Below are 20157 nucleotides of genomic sequence, written 5' to 3'. Positions count from 1 at the left end.
GTAGTAATTAAAGATATAGTTATATAAAAAGTATGTATATTATCCTAAAATTATATAAAAAGACAAAAATAGTTAGGAATAACATGAAAATATTTAATTTTTATAAAAGTTAATTATTTCAAAAAATGTTCAAAATTTTAAAAAACTGAATAGCTAATTTGCGCTGAGGGTCAAAATTGGGTGTGAACAGCTAGCCAAATAAACTTTTGACATATGCTCCGCCTCATCCTCAGACCGTGGCACTTGTAACTTTAAAAGCTTTAAATGAGGAACTTTTGACATATGCTCCACCTCATCCTCATCTGCATGTTGAACCTCTCAAGAACCTTTTCGATGTACGTCTTCTGAGAAAGATGTACAACACCATCATCTTTTGAAATCTCCATTCCAAGAATTTTCTTTACAGCTCCCAAATCCTTCATGTCAAATTTTTTGCACAACAGTTTCTTCAAAATATTTATCTCTGTGATATTGTTAGCAGCAATAAACATATCATCAACATACAACAGTGAATAAATCATAGATTTACTAGATATTTTCTTATGATACACATAGCTATCAAATGCATTCTTCAAGAATCCATATGTAGGTATGAATGCATCAAACCTTTTGTATCACTGTCTAGGGGATTCAGAGCTTTTTGGAAGGGAAACCTGGTCACTATTGCTCACAGGCTTCCTTATTCCTCAGTCAATTTCTATGCTTATGAACGCTACAAGAGTGTGAGTACTTTATGACATAACTTTTTCTATATAAAGTTTGACACAAAATGTTTCTTTCAGCTTGCATGTTGCAATCTTTTCTGAAAATTATCATGTTGGCAGCTATTGAAATCAATTCCTGGTCTGGATGGTGAAGGGCGAAAAGCAGGTGCGGATATTTTCGTGCACTTTGTTGGTGGCGGATTGGCTGGAGTAACAGCAGCTGCTGCCACCTACCCGTTGGATCTTGTCAGAACAAGATTAGCTGCACAGGTATAAAAATGTTGCAGTGGTTTCTAGGTCTCATTGATCAATTGAACAGTAGAGAAGGGTATATTAGTTTTATCCCTCTAAATTATGTTGGTTTCTGGTCTTGTTTGGTTATTGGAGCATCAAGCTGATGTTCTCCTTAGATTATAGATGGTCCATATACTTGTCAGATGTCATACTTCTCATCTGTTATACTTGTCTCTATGCACATGAACCACATAAAAAACAGGTAGCTACCACTCTAATTGACTAGATTGTGGCCTTTTCTTTAATCCACAAGTATGACTTAAGCATTTCATTGAACTGGTTCTTCAAGTTTTGTAGATTGTGGCTATTTGTTTGTTCCACAAATACGTATTCAGCATTTCATTTAGCTGGTTCTTTTAAACTTTGCAGAGGAATGCCATATACTATCAGGGCATCTGCCATTCTCTTCGTACCATTTGCAGAGATGAAGGCTTTTTTGGGTTGTACAAAGGGCTTGGTGCTACATTACTGGTCTGCCTTTCTGCTCTACCTTTCATAGATATGTTGATCAGTCCCTGGCTTTGTCTGAAAAAGGAAAAAGTAATTTACAATGCTAATTAGGTATTTGCTTGTCGCAGGGTGTTGGACCTAGTATAGCAATAAGCTTTTCTGTCTATGAGGCTTTGAGATCTTACTGGCAGACTCAGAGGTAAGTACCACCACGTCTTGAGAGTGTACCCTATGGTAGACATTCTATCATTCTTGTCTAACATCATCTTGTGTTTCATTTTCTGTTTCTCTTAGGCCCAATGATCCTACTATTGCAGTTAGTCTTGCTTGTGGAAGTCTGTCAGGAATCGCGTCTTCCACTGGTGAGTATTTTGTATCAATAACTTTAGCTTATTTTTTAGTGCAACAATGTACCTAGTGTAATACCACAATTGGGGTCTGGGGATGGGGAGGGTAGAGTGTACACAGACCCTCGGCTAAAGGAAAAGATGGCCAAAAAACAAAAACAAAAACAAAATAACAAAAGTATGATGTAAAAATAAAAGTTGACAGTAACTGTAACAAAATAGCAAGCTAGTCGAATTAGAAGAAATAACAGAAATCGAAGGACAAGAACTTCAAGAGTAATACTACTACTCTGCCATGGTCTTTTTCTTGGCTGAATATACTATTTAGAGTGATGACCTCTATAGTATAGCTGTCCAACTTATTTCTGCCTGGATTATGAGGTTCGAGGCCAATGCTTAAAAAATGAATCATTGGAGGAACGTGGGGAACAACTTGGTTATAAGTGAATCTACATAGCATAGTTGAATGAAATTGCAGTTCACTCTTCTGTTGTATTCTTGATAATGTGCAGCAACTTTCCCTTTGGATCTTGTGAGACGAAGAAAGCAGTTGGAAGGAGCAGGAGGACGTGCACATGTGTACAACACTGGCATAATGGGGATTTTTAAGCACATAATCCGAACTGAAGGCTTCCGTGGCTTGTACAGAGGGATAATGCCTGAGTACTACAAAGTAGTTCCCAGTGTGGGAATTGTGTTCATGACATACGAGACACTGAAAAAGCTTCTATCTCAAGGGCCTTTTGATTCTTGACGATTTCAGTTCTTCACTCTTCCAGTTTTTCTGATTAAAAAAAGCTACATGGTTCAGTTTTGTTTAAGCCGGTTAGGAAGAAAGTTTTAAGTATTGATATGGCAATTAGTATTAAACAAGAGTTTGTTCACACCGCGGCAAATTTTGTGGTTGCTGCTGTTTTAACTTGTTTTTTTTGCTGTATAGCCATTGAAAATCATTAGTGTCCCACATCAATTGTATTTCTAGATATTATTTAGGCTTGATATGTCTTAGGATTTTACCTTCCTTTTACCATCTTAGATGATTGTATCACCCATGCTGTTTTGTTTGTGGGAACCTTTTTCTTCTAATTTTTCTTTGTCTTTTCCCATTTTATCCATTGCTTCCTTTTGGCTAAGCTTAGGCTAATCCCTTCATGATATTGTTGTAAGGACCAGTGGAGTATATCACACTACTGCTTGGCAATTGTAATAAAAGAGGACTATAAGTTGGTTCTTATTGTTCATTTGGTTGCAAAAAGCAATTTGTTTATACAGACCATTTGATTCTTGAATTCTTTTTGACAGTCAAGAGTACCTGTATTGTATCTGGCTGAGTATTTCAAAGAGGTCAAAAGTCTTATGGAAGGTATTTGAATGAGATTACAAGTTCATCTTGCATCCACTAATTCTTTTGCTTGGTGTTTTAAGCTTCTGCTATGCGTGGGTTTTGGTGAAGGGATGGACTACAAAAGTTTATTGTACATACTTATCTTGCTTTTTTGCTAGAGGTTGTTTCCATAGGTCTTACTTTTGATTTTTGAAAAGCAAGAGGTTGTTTCCATAGCTCTTACTTTTGACTTTTTGGTTATATGACAATAACTTTATTAGTTATGTTAAGTTTTTTTTATTTTTCATCTGTGCCAAATGATCATTTTGTAAAGTTTTCTAATTACATCTGTCCTTTGAGTAGAAACAGTGTGTTTAGTTTGCCCCACATTAGTGGTGAATTGAGGATTTGACACTTTTATATGGTTGTATAAGAGCCTGTTTGGGTAAGTTTTTTTTTAAGCTGTTTATAAGCTGAAAATTGTTTATTATAAGTTAAAAAAAAGCTGGGGTAATTCAACATATTTTTTTGGCTTATAAGCTGTTTTAGATAAGTTAAGTCAAACAAATTCAATTATTTTTTGGGGCTTATTTTAAGCACAAAATGACTTTAAATTGATCAGTCAAACACTCAAAAAAGCTGAAAACAGTTTATAAGCTAATCCAAATGGGCTCTAACTATCACCATATGAACTAACATTTGGAGTTTTAGATTTAACGTTCATTTCTTATTAGGTAGAAGTCATAAGCGGCCCCTTGAACTTGGACGTTTTTTCTGTTTAGACACCTCAACAAGACTGTCTTCCTATTGAACGCCTAAACCTCTAAAAAAGTGTATCTATCAAACACACCTGACTGACATGACAAAATATGTGTGTTTCACCCTCTTTAAGCGCGTAAATCAATCAAAAATATTATATATATTTTTTCTAACTTATATACCTAAATTAATTTAAAAAATTAAAAAAATTAATTAACAAAATAAAAAAATAAAAATAAAAAGCTAGTCTTCTTCTTCACCGGTGTTCACTTCCCTGCAACTATTAACATCTTCCTTTCCCATCATCTCTAGACACACACACCCACTCCCTCCACCTTTCTCTCTTTCTCTTAGCCTTTCCAATTTTGCTTCTCATATTTTCTTTTTTTTACTAAATCTCAAATATTTCGTCAAAGCTCCATTTATTCAGATGAAAAATATAAACTGGTATTCTTTTGATAAAAAAATGTTATTATTTCTTGTAATTATGATAAATTATTACTATTGGGCAGAAGATGAAGGCAATAGGTAAAAGTTTTGATGCAATTAGAATGAAAAGGGAAATGTGTAACACCTCAAATTTTTTCGCCAACACACGAACCATTCTTCATATGTGTGTAGACTCGAACTGAATACAACAACAATAACAACCCAGTGAAATCCCACAACGTGGGGTCTGAGAGGGTAAAATGTACACATACCTTACTCCTACCAAGGTAAGACGGCTGTTTTCGAAAGATCCTGGGCTCAATAGAAGCATAAAAAGAGGTCAGATAAGTCTAAAAAGTTCAAAACGATATAGAAAAGAAAATAAAAAAAGCGACACAGATAAAATAAAGTAATCGAAGTACAGAAAGTAATAGATAATAATAGAAATCAAAGCACAAGAAATTACAGTGCACTAATGCGCCTACTAATACGGAAGAATAACGAGACTATGTACTAGCCTTCTATCCTAATATGGGTCCTCCACACCCTCCTATCTAAGGTCATGTCCTTGGTAAGATGTAACTGCGTCATGTCCTATCTAATCACCTCTCCCCAATATTTCTTCGGCCTACCCCTACCTCTTTTGAAACCATCCATGGCCAACCTCTCACACCTCTTCACTGGGCATCTGTATCTCTCCTCTTCACATGCCCAAACCATCTCAATCGCATTTTCTGCATCTTGTCTTCCACCGAGGTCACTCCTACCTTGTCCCGAATAGCCTCATTTCTAATCCTGTATCTCCTAGTATGCCCACACATCCATCTCAACATTCTCATCTCAGCAACTTTCATTTTTTGAATGTGAGAGACTTTCACTAGCCAACACTCCACCCCATATAACATAGCCGGTCTAACCACCACTTTGTAGAGCGTACCCTTAAGTTGTGGTGGCATCTTCTTGTCACATAGCACACCGGAAGCGAGCTTCAATTTCATCATCAATCTCCCCATTACCTTACATGATAGACCCAAGGTATTTGAAACTACTTTTCTTTTGGATGTCCTGGTCACCAAGCCTAATTTCCGCGCCAACCTTCTAAGGTGTCTCACTGAACTCGCACTCTAAGTACTCTGTCTTGGTCCTACTCAGCTTAAACCCTTTAGACTCCAAGGTATGTCTCCAATCCTCCAGCTTAGCGTTAACTCCGCTACGAGTCTCATCGATTGGGACTATGTCATCCGCGAAAAGCATACATCATGGCAACTCACCTTGAATTTGTCGTGTCAATACATTCATCACCAAGGCAAATAAAAACGGACTCAGAGCTGATCCTTGATGCAACTTCATCACAATTGGGAAGTGCTCTTAGTCCCTTCCTACTGTCCTTACCCAAGTTTTGTCACCCTCATACATGTCGTTGATCACCCTAATGTACGCCATAGGTACACCTTTAGCCTTCAAACATCTTCATAGTATCTCTTGTGGAACTTTATCATAAGCCTTTTTTAGGTCAATGAATACCATATGCAAGTCCCTCTTCCTCTCCCTATACTGCTCCACCAGTCTCCTCATAAGATGGATGGCTTCTGTAGTTGAGCGTCCCGGTATAAATCCAAACTAGTTCTCTGAAATAGACACGCCTCTCCTCACCCTCATCTCCACCACTCTTTCCCACACTTTCATATTATGGCTTAGAAACTTGATACCTCTATAGTTGTTGCAGCTCAGGATATCCCCCTTGTTTTTGTATAGAGTGATCATTACGCTCGACCTCCATTCTTCAGGCATCATTGCCATCTTAAAGATGATATTAAATAACCTAGTCAGCCACTCCAAACCTACCAAGCTCATGCTCTTCCAAGATTCTCCAGGAATCTCGCCAGGTCTGATCGCTCTTCCCCAGCGCATCCTACACACAACACCCTTAACCTCTTCGACCGTAATACTCCTGTAACACCAAAAATCATGACGCCTCCCTATATGTTCCAAATCTCCCAACACAATCTCTCTGTCCCCTTCTTCACTCAAAATTGTGACACCTCTCTGAATGACTTATAATTTTATTTATGAGTTAGTATAAATTCCTAAGTATTTGAAGGGTATTAGATGTGATTTAGGGTCATAAGGGATCCCTAACACCAACCAAGTCCAAAGAATTTCTATCGGTTAAGTTTTTGCATGAGTTCGTATAAGGGTCAACGTCAAACGACCACATCTCTTAGAATATAATGAATTGGGTGGCCTATGACCTATCAAATTACATGTCTTTGAGTCTTCTTTTCAAATATATCAAGATTGCATTTTTTGGAGTTTGGAGTAAAACGTTATGATCGTTTTACTGAAGCATGTCCGGACAGGACAATTTGGCTAGCTCACCAGCCAATTTGGTGACTCGCCGAATAGTTCGGAGAACCACGACCTAGCTCACCGAATAGTGCCCAAAATCCTTCAAAAACTGTTGGATTGGGAGAGCTAAAACACCATTTAGCAACTCATCAAATAGGTCGGCGGAGAGACCTCCAGCTCGTCGAATTTGCCGGCGGAATTTATTAAAAGGTGATTTTTCTCAATCTTTCAACCTAATAATATTCTTATACGTAGAGATACTCTCAAAATCCCAAATTCTCCTTCTCCCAAAGATCAAGAACTTCAAGAAAGGAATTTCTCCAATATTGGGAAATCTAAAGAGTCCAAGTTCAAGATCTCATTCACAAATCCATAGATTGGTTTCTCAACTTCAAGCTACAAGGTTCCAAACCCAATACTTTTATCCAATAACTCCTAAGATTCAGGTATGTAAGGCTAACACAACGTTGGACCGAGTTCGTCCACGTGCCCCTTCATCTTTATTGATTCGAGTTGAGTTGAGTTGGAGTGTTTGAGTTCCTTGAATTGAATTCTTGAGTTATCTATTGTCTTTTGGGTTCCTTGTACATATTTAAAATACGCATTGATGTTGTTTATGGATTGAGTAATTGTTTTGGATGCATGTTCATGTATTCATTCACATGAACCCTAATTGAAGATTATATTTGATTTTGAGCATTGATTGTACAAGAGTTTGAGTTTTCACATAAGTTAATTTTTTCATTATTTTGAGCATGGATATCTTGAGCATAAATAATGGTTTTGAGATAAAGTTTTAATGACTTGTGATTGATTTTAAAAAATATATTTCTGAAAGAACTTGATGATTTGAGTATGAGTCGAGCCTGAGTTGAATTGAAAGAATCTTTAAGAATTTTAACCGTTTTGATTGTGATTTTGCTATACATTATTTTGAGTTGAAATTACATGTTTTAAAGTGATTTAAAAGAGTTGAGTTTTTAATCTCAATGAGTGGATTTGATTGAGTTGATTTGAAAGAGCATAATAATTGAGATGGGATTGAGTTTCGATAGGAGTCCAATGAGACTAGTCAAAAGTTTTGATTGAACTAATTTTTTTGAAGTTGCATGAGCATTTTGAGGTTTGGGAGTAGTATCGAGCATCGAATTGAGCGAGGGTAAAACTTAATAACTACGTAGTCAGGTAGGAGAGGATTGGATCATTAAAGTCTAATGTTTCCCTATTTGATTGTCCTGAAAAGATAGGACTTGATTGATTGGTGGATCTAGATTGGTAGATTTGTCCTTTACCTTGGAAAGTATTGGACGGATGTGGAAACGACGTCGGTTCGTTGTGCATCACCTACTTATAAAGTATTGGACGGATGTGGCAATGACGTCAGTTCGTTGTGCATCACCTACTTATAAGTGGTGGGATTTTTGTCGGTTAAGAGAGACTCCCAGATTGTGCATGAAAGTATATGTCATGTTTTGAACAAGTTGCATATTACTGAGTCCTTCTTAAAATATTGTTATATTTTATACTTGCATATCATACTGAGTTGGGTGAGTTTCATTCTATCTTGAGTTCCTTTGATGTATTGTTATTTCATTCTGCCATATTACATACTCGTACATACATGCACTGACGTCCATTTGGGCCTGCATCATTTTATGATGTAGGGACGGGTGTTAGATATCATCAACAGGTGCTTCGTTGAAGATCTATTTCTTTCCTGATAGTGGTAAGAACTCATTGCCTTCGAAGTAATCATATTCATTCTTTCCATTGCTTATGAGTAGTTTTTTTAGGTAGCCATGAACTTGTCATTGGCACCATTTAGGTAGTCGAGATAGAGGCTTCATAGACTAGATAGTGATGAATTTATTTTGATATCTCTAACTCTTGATTAGTTTTCTTTCAAACTATGTTTTTGATTTGAATGATGGAGATTGATGATTGAGTTAGCCCACTAAATTTTATTTTTCTCTTAAACTAAGTCTTCCACTGAATCAATGAATGTGTGATCAAGCCAAGTGGTTCGCTTGGGAGCCAGCAATGGCTTCTGAGTACCGGCCACACCTAAGATACCCTCTCAGAGCGTGACAAAATGAGTATGTAGGTTAAGTGAGCGGCAATGGTGTATTCCGACGCCAGTGAAAGGGGTAAAATTAGATGGACAAGAAGACAGGGGTAGGTGCGATGGTTTATTGGTGGCGCCGGTGCTGGCGCTGCTGACGACGCCGATGGAAGGAGAAATAGAACTGACAAAGAAGAAGCAGAAGAAGAGGGGGGGGGGGGTTAATTAAAAAAATAAGTTATTATTTTATTTTTTTTGAATTATTTAATAGAATTTTTAAAAAATGGATATCATCCCGTGTCATCATTTCTATTTGTACATCTATTATGTATTTGTGTTTGAGTTACATGCATTTTTATTTTTGAACTGATTGTCATTTTATGTCAAATATGTATAAATTTCTTAAGGTTAAAGTGTTCAATAAGAAGAAGGCCTTGTTGAAGTGGAAACAATTATCATATGGCACCTGGTTTTACAAAAATAGATTCACAGTGTCGTGAAAAATATTTTCTTAGAAAATATATTTTTTTTACAAGTTGGGTGGAAACAATGATCATACGGCACCTGGTTTAACAAGAATAAATTCAGGGTGTCGTGAAAAATATTTTCTTAGAATATATATATATTTTTTAAAACAACAACAACAACAAACCCAGTATAGTCCCACCATATGGGGTTTGGGGAGGGTAGAGTGTCCGCAGACCTAACCCATACCTTGAAAGGTAGGGCGACTGTTTCCGAAAGACCCTCGGCTCAAGAGATGAAAACAAGATAAAAGGTCAGATAGGGACAACCATATCGAAAACAAGATGAAAACAAAAAATAACAAAAGTGAGAAAGTCATGATATATTTTTTTTAAAAAAAATAAGTGATTTTCTTATTTATTTTTAAGTATTTGGTAATTAAGTTAAAAAAATAAATAGATAAAAAAAATCAAATATACCTTTGATCTATTCAAAATGAGTCAATTTTATCTTCCATTTACGTTCTCGCTAAAAAATATATTTACTATTACATTTTTGGCTTTGAAATGTCCCGTCGACTATCAAAATAGCTCAAAAATATTAATCTTACTAGTGGTTGTCTCAAAACAAGGAACAATGGCAATTTTTGGCACAGAACTACTCAAAATTGGATAATTTTGCCCTCCATTTAAAGTTCAGGACAAATGTTCTTAATTAATTATAAAAATTTGAGTAAAAACTTATATTAGTGATTATGAAATTAATTTGACTATTTTAAATGATAACTTTTATGTAATATTGATTTTATGTTTTATATAAAGTTTAAATACGAGCATTAATTTTTGATTAAATATGTCTTCCACTGGTTCCTTACAAATCTATTATATTGACCCTCAATTGAAATTACAAAAACTTGGGATGTCTTAAAGTTATAATAAGTGATATAATGTATCAAGATATAATTGATTTAGATTTCTTTTATTATATATTTTTAGAGTTAGCAAAATAAATTCATTATTACTAATGTAAAGGAAATTTTAAATAGTTATGTAAGAAAAGGTACGCGATATCATGTTTAGAAATAAAAACTCATACCTAATGTAAAAAAATTGAAAGAAGAAAAAATTATCGATCATCATTTTTATTTATTAAAATGAAAAGTATTTATATTATTTATTTTCTTATATGTTATTATAGTTCCACACATTCAACTCCCCTCTCCCACCCCATTTTTTTTCCAAAAGGGTATTGCTAAAACTATAATCAAACACAATTCAATCTTCAAAAAATTCAAATAAAATCAGAAAATATTTATAATAATATGTAGTAGCTCATGTATGAGATCTAATTATAATATTGTGTGACTATTTATTTTGAGATATTGCTTTTTTAGAGCAGATTTTATTGTATGTTTCAAATAAATTAGTCAAGTTGAGTGTCTTTAGTTAGTTTTGAAAAAGTATGGGTATAAACCATGCTTAGAAAAAGTACTTCCAACTTATAATATTCTTTGCAAACACTACTAAAAAACTGATAAAAAACGACGAAATTAATAGTGACGGACTGCGTCGCTCAAAAAGGCGACGACATTTGAGACGCAGTCCATTTTTTTTGTTGTAAAAATAATTTAATTTTTTTTATAAATAGCGACGGACAGAGACTATATGTCCGTCGCTATTTTTGGTGGATTTTTTTAAATATATTTAAAAATTAATTATAAAATAAACATAACGACGGAGTCCGTCGCTTTTAATTGAAAATAATTAAATATAATTTAAATATTGCGTCTCCTTCCGTCGTATTTTATTTATCATTTTTTTTAAATAAGCGACGAACAACGTCTCTAAGTCCATCGCTTATTTGGTCAAAGGCGGTCAAATATTTTAAAAAAGCGACGGACAGAGCGATATTGTTCGTCGCTCCATCTGAAATATTTCAAAATAGAGACCCGATTTTTTTCTCATTTTTGTCTCTCTCTCTCTCTCTCTCTCTAAACCCTCCCCCTTCTCTCTAAAAATTTCACCCCCACCCCTTCGCCGCCGGTCGCTGCTGCCGCCGCCACGCCCTCCCCCATCGCCGTTGTTGCCGCCGCCCCTCCCCACTGTTAACCTCTCTCTCTCTCTCTCTGTATTGTTAATAAGGTTAGTTAGTTTTAGGGTTTTAATTTTGAAAACAAATATTAATTTGTTGATTTGTTAGTTAATTTATTTAATTTAATTTGTTTAATGTATGTTATTAACATAGTTAATTTGTATATGTGATTTTGAATTGGTGAATGTTAAAAATTAGATTTTAGGTCTTTTGTTTGAGTTGGGATTTATTTTTTGAATTAAATTGTGAATTACATATATTTTTTGGAGTTGGAATTAAAGTGTTGTTGATATTCAAATGTTATGTTAAGTTGCTTAGTTCTTGAAGTGAGAATGTGAATGAAAATTTTAGGGCCTTAGTTTGAATTGTGGTTTTTTTTTAATTAGATTGTGAATTGGGTATTGTGTTAGTTGGACTTGAAGTGTTTTTGAAGATAAAATTACGGTTAGAACATGAACTAATTAGAAATTAGAATTTAGGATTTTTTATGTTTGGAAGATATTCAAGTTAGAAAAACATTGAGTTGAATGATTTTTGATGTTTGAAAGATATTCAAGTTATGAACTTGGACTTTAGGATTTTTGAACTTAGAATATTTTTTTGGTTTTTATAAATTGTGAACTTTAGACTTTGGAACTAATTAGGATTTAGATGCTTGAATTTTAGGATACTTGAATATAATATGGAACTTGACCTTAGAACTTGAATTTTGAAACTTGAACTTAAAACTTTGAACTTGAAATTTTGTTGACTTTTGAAATCTTGTTGAATTGTAGTACTTATGAACAAATTAAGCTAATTAGAGTTAGACCATATTCATAGTCATGAACTTAAACTTTAGGAATTTTGGAAGTGGAACTTTGAAATTTTTAGGTTTGTATATGTTTGAATTCTTTAAGCTTTAGAAGTAACTAGAACTTAGACTTTAAAACTAATTAATTAGAACTTTATGTTGTTATGAACTTGAACTTTAATTAGATACTTGAATACTCCTATTTTAGAACATTAATTTGTATATACTTGAAACATGTAATTTTGTTCTTATTTAACTTAGAACATCTGACATGAATTAATTAGAACTTGAATTATTTATAATTTGAACTTAATTATAAGTTGAACTTAATTATTATATAAATTAATTAATTAGAACTTGAATTAAATAGAATTTGAACTTAATAATTATAAGTTGAATTAATTATAAGTTGATCTTAATTATTATATGAATTAATTAATTATAACTTGAATTAATCATAACTTGAATTTAACTAATATATGAATTAAGTTTAAATTCATTTTCTGAAATAAATTATTTCACAAAATATTATTTCATTAATTGTATTTTTTCTTTATAGAAAAAAGAATTGGGACGCGCTCTCTATCGCTATGAAGTCTTTAAAAAGACTAATGTGAAGAAAAAGACTAATGAGTTGGATCCGGATGAGTGGGTGGAGGAAAAAGCCGAATGAGCCTATGTAAGTTATTTAAGATATAGTATAATGTGTTTTGTTTCTAAGTTTTATTTTTAATATATATATATATATATATATATATATATATATATATATATATATATATATATATATATATATAGTTTGATTATAACTTTTATTTTCTAATATGCAACAAGATTATGAGCGGCACGTACGTGAGATGGGAGATTCGGTTCAGCTAACGCCTGGACAGTTCACTCAAATTTGGACAAAAAAAGTTGTTGGAGGCAGCCACAAGGGCCGAATAGATGGAATGGGCTCTAGGAATAATGTACGACGACTCCAATTAGTTTTAGAAGGTATTGGATCATCGCATCGAGCCGAGACCATTGACGGGGTTCAGATAGCTGCAATGTCTCAGAAAATTGCAGAACTTACACACGCATTGGCAGAATCAGAGAAAAGAAAGATCGATGATCAAAAAAGTATGAATGAACAAGTTGAGAAAATTAAAGAACAAGTGCTCAACCTCGCCCGTCAGCCTCCACTCCGTTATTCAAGAGCGTCCACTCCGGATGATTCCGACGATAGTGATGAATATATAGCAAATAGTCCTTAGGGTTCCCTATGTTTGTTTATGAACATTTTGAATATTTTTTGTTAACTTTGAAACACTTTAAATCGTTCTAAATTATGATTTTATTCATTTTAAGTGTTTAATTATGTTTGTTATTATGTATTTTGCGAATTTTGTTTGTTGTTAATTGTATTTGAATGTGCTGAATTGAATACAATTGAATTGAATTTTGATTACAGTTGGGCTGTAGAAACTACAGGTTTCTGCTATCAAAAGTGTTGCAGAAAAAGCGACGGACAGGTTCCTTTAGTCCGTCGCTTTTCTGGTTTTTTAAAAATATTTTCCAGAAAAGCGACGGACAGGGTCCTTTAGTCCGTCGCTTTTCTGGTTTTTTGTTTTTTTATTTTTCCAGAAAAGCGACGGACAAAAGGACCCTGTCCGTCGCTTTTCTGGAAAATATCTTTAAAAAACCAGAAAAGCGACGGACTAAAGGAACCTGTCCGTCGCTTTGAATTAAATAATTTCTTTTTTTAAAAAAATAAAATGACAGAGTCCATCATTTCTTTTTATATATATTTTTTAATTAAAAAATTTAGGAGTGACACAGTCCGTCACTTTTTACGACCCTGTCTGTCGCTCCTTCAAAAGCTTCGAGAAAAAAAGCGACGATAGTGAGTGCGTCGCTTTTCCGTCAACTTTGACAAAAAAAGCGACGCAGTCCGTCTCTTTTTTGCGTCGCTTTTTGATAGATTTTTAGTAGTGAAATAATATGACCAAACACAACTTCAATTCCAACATAAAAAATTTCATATAAAGTGAATACTCTTTTATTTTCATAGTCAGACATCCACTTACCAATTAAATAAAACAAAGTAAAATTCTCAAGAACATTTATGGAGTATATAATTTAGCAAAACACCATAGGGTGGAATGGGGATGGCGAGGGTTCTGAGTTGGCGAGGGTTCAGTCACCGAGAGTGGGATGGTGAAGAAGTGAAGGTTGGGGGCATAAGTAGATGAGTGGAGAGAAAATAATGAACTTGAAATGTTAAAACTTGTTTTCCTTATTTATATTTATAAATTCATTTTCTTAAAAGATATTTTGAAAAACCATTTTAACTAATCAAAAATAAAAAATTTAAACAAGCTCTCTGGTTTTACATTCTCATATTTCTCTTTTATTCTGAATTAGTTTAATTTCAAGAACATTGCTTATGGAAAGTGGGAATTAATTTTGACCCATTAGGTTTAATGTTTTAAAAGGTGGTGGCGTGAGGCAAAATATTTATGTCTAAAATAAATAAGCCTGATTAATAAATTCAGCCATCTATTAGTGGATGATTTAGAAAAATAGAAGACATGTATATGTAACGACATGTTATTTAATCATGATAACTTAATATAATTTAATATAAATATTCGAGTAAAATAAGAACTCCTTCGTCCCTTTAATTTTTATTCCTTTTATCATCGACGTTACTATTTTGTTATTCAATATTTGTAAAACATCTTATGTTTCCAAAAGGGGTATCAAATCCCATTTTCATTGACATGATTTGTTGAGATGTAAAGGAAGTTGTTAAAGGAGTTAAAAAAATCAGTTAGAAATAAGGGCAGTATGGTCATTTTAGTTAGTTACATAGTTAGAACTAACTAATTTGTTAGTTAGTTAAGTCAATGTAATTAGCTATATATACATAGCAACTATGTACTGTTAACACAATGGGCATTTTCACAGATTAGCCCTAAAAATAAAATCTTCTCCTTCTCTCTAACGCCTCTCTTCTTCATCTTCTTCATCATCTTCATCTCTAGCTTCTTCATGGCTGATCAGTGAAGAAGCAGAGCTCAACTAAGCTCATGGTATCAGAGCGTTGGTCACTGAAAGAGTTAACACAGCTGAGTCAAAGACTCGAAGATCAGAGTCAAAGAATCAGTTAAAGTTGTTAGCTTGTAGTTTGCAAATCTGAGCTTCGTCAAAGCTAAAACTGCAACCAACACTAACTTCCAAAACAAAGAGCTCAAAAAAGGTTGAAGAAATGACAGGTGAAGCCACAGATTCAACTCAACGAGTGGGTATACCAAGTTCAGCAAGCTCGGTAGGTAACAATGGACAAGGTATTGACTATAATCATCCCCTATTTCTTAGCCCCACAGATGTGAGTGGTATAAGCATCATCTCGTTCCAGTTGCAAGGTATTGAAAACTACACCTTGTGGAATCGGTCAATCAAATTAGCATTGTTAGGTAGAAACAAATTAGGGCTTGTGGATAGAATGTGCAGGAAAGAAATGTATGGTGAAGAACTGTGGTGCCAATGGGAAAGAGCAAATGCAATTGTGTTGTCATGGCTTCTGAATTCAGTCTCGAAGAGTTTGTTGAGTAGAATTGCGTTTGCATCGAATGCTTCGAGTGTGTGGACTGACCTGCAAGAAAGGTTCGATAGAGTTGATGGATCAAGAACTTATAGCCTACACAAAGAAATAGCTACCTTACAACAAGGAACAACCTTTGTATCAGCATATTAAATAAGGCTGAAAGCGTTGTGGGATGAGTTTGAAGTGTTAGTGCCCTCACCTTGCTGCAATTGTGAGAAGTCCAGAGGTTTTGTAGTCCACATGAATAGACAAAAGTTGTATCAATTTCTAATGGGACTAAATGACACATATCATCAAGCTAGAAGTCAAATCCTCATGATAGATCCCTTACCTACTATCAATCAAGCGTATGCTATGATAGTAGGAGATGAGAGTCAAAAGGTTGTGGTTACAAGAATCAACAATTTGGGACTATATGCATCAACTTCTGAGTCAGTGGCTATGTACTCGAGAATTGGAAACAGTTCAGGTATGAGCAATAGGTTCAAGAAAAATACATCTTTAATCTGTGATTTTTGTAAGTGTAGGGGCCACACCAAAGAATCCTGCTACAAGGTAGTGGGGTATCCTCCAGATTTCAAGTCAAAAAGAAAGGCTCAGAGTGCAAACATGGTCTATGCAGACACCAATAGCCTTACAAATCAATCTCAGCAGTCAGGTCAGACTAACTTCTCTTATGGCTTGAACACAAATGTGACTGATGAAGCTTTGTGGAGTAGGAATAGCACAGTACAGCATACTGCAGACAAATCACCAACCACTAATTCTAACAAGGCAGCTGAGAGAGAGATCAAACAACTACTTCAGGGTTGTACATTTACAAAAGATCAGTATGAACAAATTCTTATGATGATGAATCAACAGTCTGGTTCAAGAGCCAATGCACCTGATTGCAATAAGGCAAACAATGCAGGTAAGGCTCTATGTGTAACTGAAACTAGTGATGTGTGGATAGTGGATACAGGGGCAATAAACCATATGGTGTCTAAACTACAGATGCTACTAACGGAATCTGTCCTTCAACTTAACACTCCTAAGGATGTGTGCTTACCAAATGGTGGTATCACTAAAGTAACTCATATTGATTCTTGTAGTCTACCATCTAAAAGTTTGATTACTAATATGTTCCATATTCCAGAATTCAAGTATAACTTGATGTCTGTCAGTAAAATAACCAAGGAATTGGGCTGCTCTGTCTCCTTCTTCCCTGATTTCTGTGTTTTTCAAGAACTCTACACTGGGAAGGTGAAGGAAGTTGGTAGAGAAGAGGGGGGTCTGTATCTGCTATGGAACCCATTCACTCAAAGTGATGCAAGTAAGGCTAAGGAATCTGCATACTCTGTTGATGTTGGTTCTTCCACAGACAAGGAATCAGATATAGAGCTATGGCATAAAAGGCTAAGACATGTGTCTTCAGCTGTACTGGCCAAGATGTTCAATATCAATAAAGTTAGTGTGTGTAAGGTGTCTGAATGCTAAGTGTGTTCATTTGCAAAACAAACTAGACCTGTATTCCCTTCTAGTATCATCAAAAGCAATAGCTACTTTGATTTGATACATGTTGATCTTTGGGGACCTTATAATACAACAATATTTTATGGCAACAAGTACTTTCTTACAATAGTTGATGAATTTTCAAGAATGACTTGGCTATTCTTACTTAAACACAAATCAGATGTGTGTGTGTCTCTTAACATGTTCTTGCAGTATACTAAGAATCAGTTTGACAAGGTGGTCAAGGTCTTAAGGTCTGATAATGGTACTGAATTTGTGAATTCAGTATGTGATAATATGTTCAAAACACTAGGTATTATCCATCAAAGGTCTTGTCCATACACTCCTCAACAAAATGGAGTGGCTGAGAGGAAACACAGACATCTACTAGAAGTAACCAGAGCCCTCGGGTTTCAAGCAAAAATACCTATCAGATTTTGGGGTCATTGTGTCCTAGCAGCTGCTTACCTGATCAATAGACTTCCTAACAGTGTGCTTCAGTTCCAATCTCCCTATGAAAGATTGTATGGCAAAAAACAAGGTTTATCTCATTTAAGAACCATTGGTTGCCTAGCTCTAGCCAAGAATCTCACTGAACATGACAAACTCATGCCCAGATCAAAGTCAGCTGTGCACATGGGGTACTCTGAAGTGCAAAAAGGCTATATCCTGTTTGACTTGCACAATAACTCATTCTTTGTCAGCGGGGATGTTCAGTTTAGAGAAGCCATATTTCCATTTGCCAAGGCTGATGGTCCAGCCACCCAGCAACTGTTTGTAGATAACCTACAAGGTCTAGGTGAGATAGTTCCACAAGTTCAACTATCCCCATTCATAATACCAGGTACTGCTCCATCTGTACTTTCTGAAGAGGCTACATATGGGCATCCAGATGCTGGTGAACAAGAGTGTGTGTCTACACAACCACACCCTATTACAAGTGATACTGATGTGTCTGGGCCACCTCTTACTAGAAGATCTGCTAGGTCCAAACATCCTCTCATATGGCTGAAGGATTTTGTCTCTCTGAATGTTAAACAGGATGTTCAATATCCTCTATCCAACTATGTAAGCTACTCTCATCTGTCACCTTCTCATCAGTGCTTTATTGCAGCTACATCCTCTGTGATAGAACCTACCAGCTATGCTGAAGCAGTCAAAGACCCAAGATGGGTTGAAGCTATGCAGACAGAGATCCAGGCCTTAGAAAACAACAATACGTGGGAAGTTACTTCTTTACCTGCAGGGAAGAAACCTATTGGTTGCAGATGGATCTACAAGGTTAAATACAAATCCACATGTGAAATAGAGAGGTTCAAAGCCAGGCTAGTAGCAAAAGGATACAGCCAACAAGAAGGGATTGATTACAAAGAAATATTTTCTCCTGTTATGAAGATGGTGACTGTCATGGTTGTTCTTGCCATGGCAGCTTCCAAGAACTGGCACATCCATCAGATGGATGTCTTCAATGCTTTTCTACATGGAGACCTAGAGGATGAAATATATATGCAGCTGCCTCAAGGATTTGTCAATCAAGGGGAGAATATATGTAGACTAACAAAGTCCCTTTATGGACTCAAACAAGCTCCAAGGCAGTGGAATCACAAACTTACTGAGGCTCTTATTTCTCTCAAGTTCAAATAAAGCCAATATGATTATTCCCTATTCATTAACAAGTCAGCAGAAGGTATTGTCATTGTACTTGTATATGTAGATGACATGTTAGTCATTGGCAGCAGCCTAAAGCTGATAGAAGAGACAAATAAAGCTCTATAAAGTGCATTCAAGATGAAAGACTTAGGGGAGCTCAAATACTTTCGGGGAATTGAATTTGCAAGATCCACAACAGGAATACTCATGCATCAGAGGAAGTACACTCTTGATATGATAGCAGAAGTAGGAATAACTACAGTTAAGCCAGCAGCAACACCAATGGATGCCAACATTAAGCTCACATCAAAGCTCTATGATGACCATGTGAACTCAAAGCAAGAAGAGCTACATGATCCTCTAATAGATCAGGCAGCCTATCAAAAACTCATAGGTAAACTTCTGTATCTCAACATGACAAGGCCAGATATAGCCTTCAGTACTCAGATATTAAGTCAGTTTCTAAACCAGCCAAAGAAGTCCCATATGGAGGCAGCCCTAAGAGTAGTCAAATATTTGAAGAGATAACCTGGATAAGGTATACTACTATCCAGTCAATCAGACAACCAAATTATAGCTTTCTGTGATGCAGACTGGGCAGCATGCGCACTCACCAGGAAATTAGTCACAGGATACTTGATCAAGATGGGAAAATCACTAATATCTTGGAAAGCCAAGAAACAAACTACAGTGTCTAGAAGTTCAGTTGAAGCTTAATATAGAAGCATGGCATCTACTGTTTCAGAACTTGTGTGGCTGCTGGGAATGTTGAAGGAGGTTGAGGCTGATATGAAGGTACCAGTGAAGGTCTATAGTGATAGCAAAGCTGCAATTCAAATTGCAGCCAATCCAGTTTATCACGAAAGAACAAAACATATAGAGATAGATTGTCATTTCATTAGAGAAAGACTACAACAAGGCATGATCAAAGTTGACTACTTACCAACCCAAGAACAACCAGCTGATATATTGACAAAGGGATTGTCTAGAGGTCAACATGAGCACCTTCTATCCAAGCTAGGAGCTTTGAATATTTTTGCACCTCCTAGCTTGAAGGGGAGTGTTGAGATGTAAAGGAAGTTGTTAAAGGAGTTAGAAAAATCAGTTAGAAATAAGGGCAGTATGGTCATTTTAGTTAGTTACATAGTTAGAACTAACTAATTTGTTAGTCAGTTAAGTCAATGTAATTAGCTATATATACATAGCAACTATGTACTGTTAACACAATGGGCATTTTCACAGATTAGCCCTAAAAATAAAATCTTCTCCTTCTCTCTAACGCCTCTCTTCTTCATCTTTTTCATCATCTTCATCTCTAGCTTCTTCACGGCTGATCAGTGAAGAAGCAGAGTTC

General features: G+C 35.3%; 3 protein-coding genes across 3 annotated transcripts; all 3 read left to right on the top strand.

Moving 5' to 3' along the window:
- Window positions 1-527: 527 nt before the first annotated feature.
- Window positions 528-3036, top strand: LOC129881496 (uncharacterized). Its single transcript, XM_055955691.1, has 6 exons — window positions 528-722; window positions 825-974; window positions 1368-1469; window positions 1577-1647; window positions 1743-1810; window positions 2308-3036. Exons 1-6 carry the CDS (start codon window positions 543-545, stop codon window positions 2547-2549), a joined length of 813 nt encoding a protein of 270 aa, XP_055811666.1. The 5' UTR covers window positions 528-542; the 3' UTR covers window positions 2550-3036.
- A 12284-nt stretch (window positions 3037-15320) lies between these two features.
- LOC129881995 (uncharacterized) lies at window positions 15321-18797 on the top strand. The gene is made up of 3 exons (XM_055956104.1): window positions 15321-15718; window positions 16187-17108; window positions 17367-18797. Exons 1-3 carry the CDS (start codon window positions 15321-15323, stop codon window positions 18795-18797), a joined length of 2751 nt encoding a protein of 916 aa, XP_055812079.1.
- A 144-nt stretch (window positions 18798-18941) lies between these two features.
- Window positions 18942-19520, top strand: LOC129881994 (uncharacterized mitochondrial protein AtMg00810-like). Its single transcript, XM_055956102.1, has 2 exons — window positions 18942-19257; window positions 19396-19520. Exons 1-2 carry the CDS (start codon window positions 18942-18944, stop codon window positions 19518-19520), a joined length of 441 nt encoding a protein of 146 aa, XP_055812077.1.
- Window positions 19521-20157: the final 637 nt, after the last annotated feature.

This window comes from Solanum dulcamara, chromosome 3 (genome assembly GCF_947179165.1).
Source record: "Solanum dulcamara chromosome 3, daSolDulc1.2, whole genome shotgun sequence".
NCBI lineage: Eukaryota > Viridiplantae > Streptophyta > Magnoliopsida > Solanales > Solanaceae > Solanum > Solanum dulcamara.
Note: the sequence above shows the minus strand (reverse complement) of the source record. Positions and strands in the feature narration are given on the sequence as shown.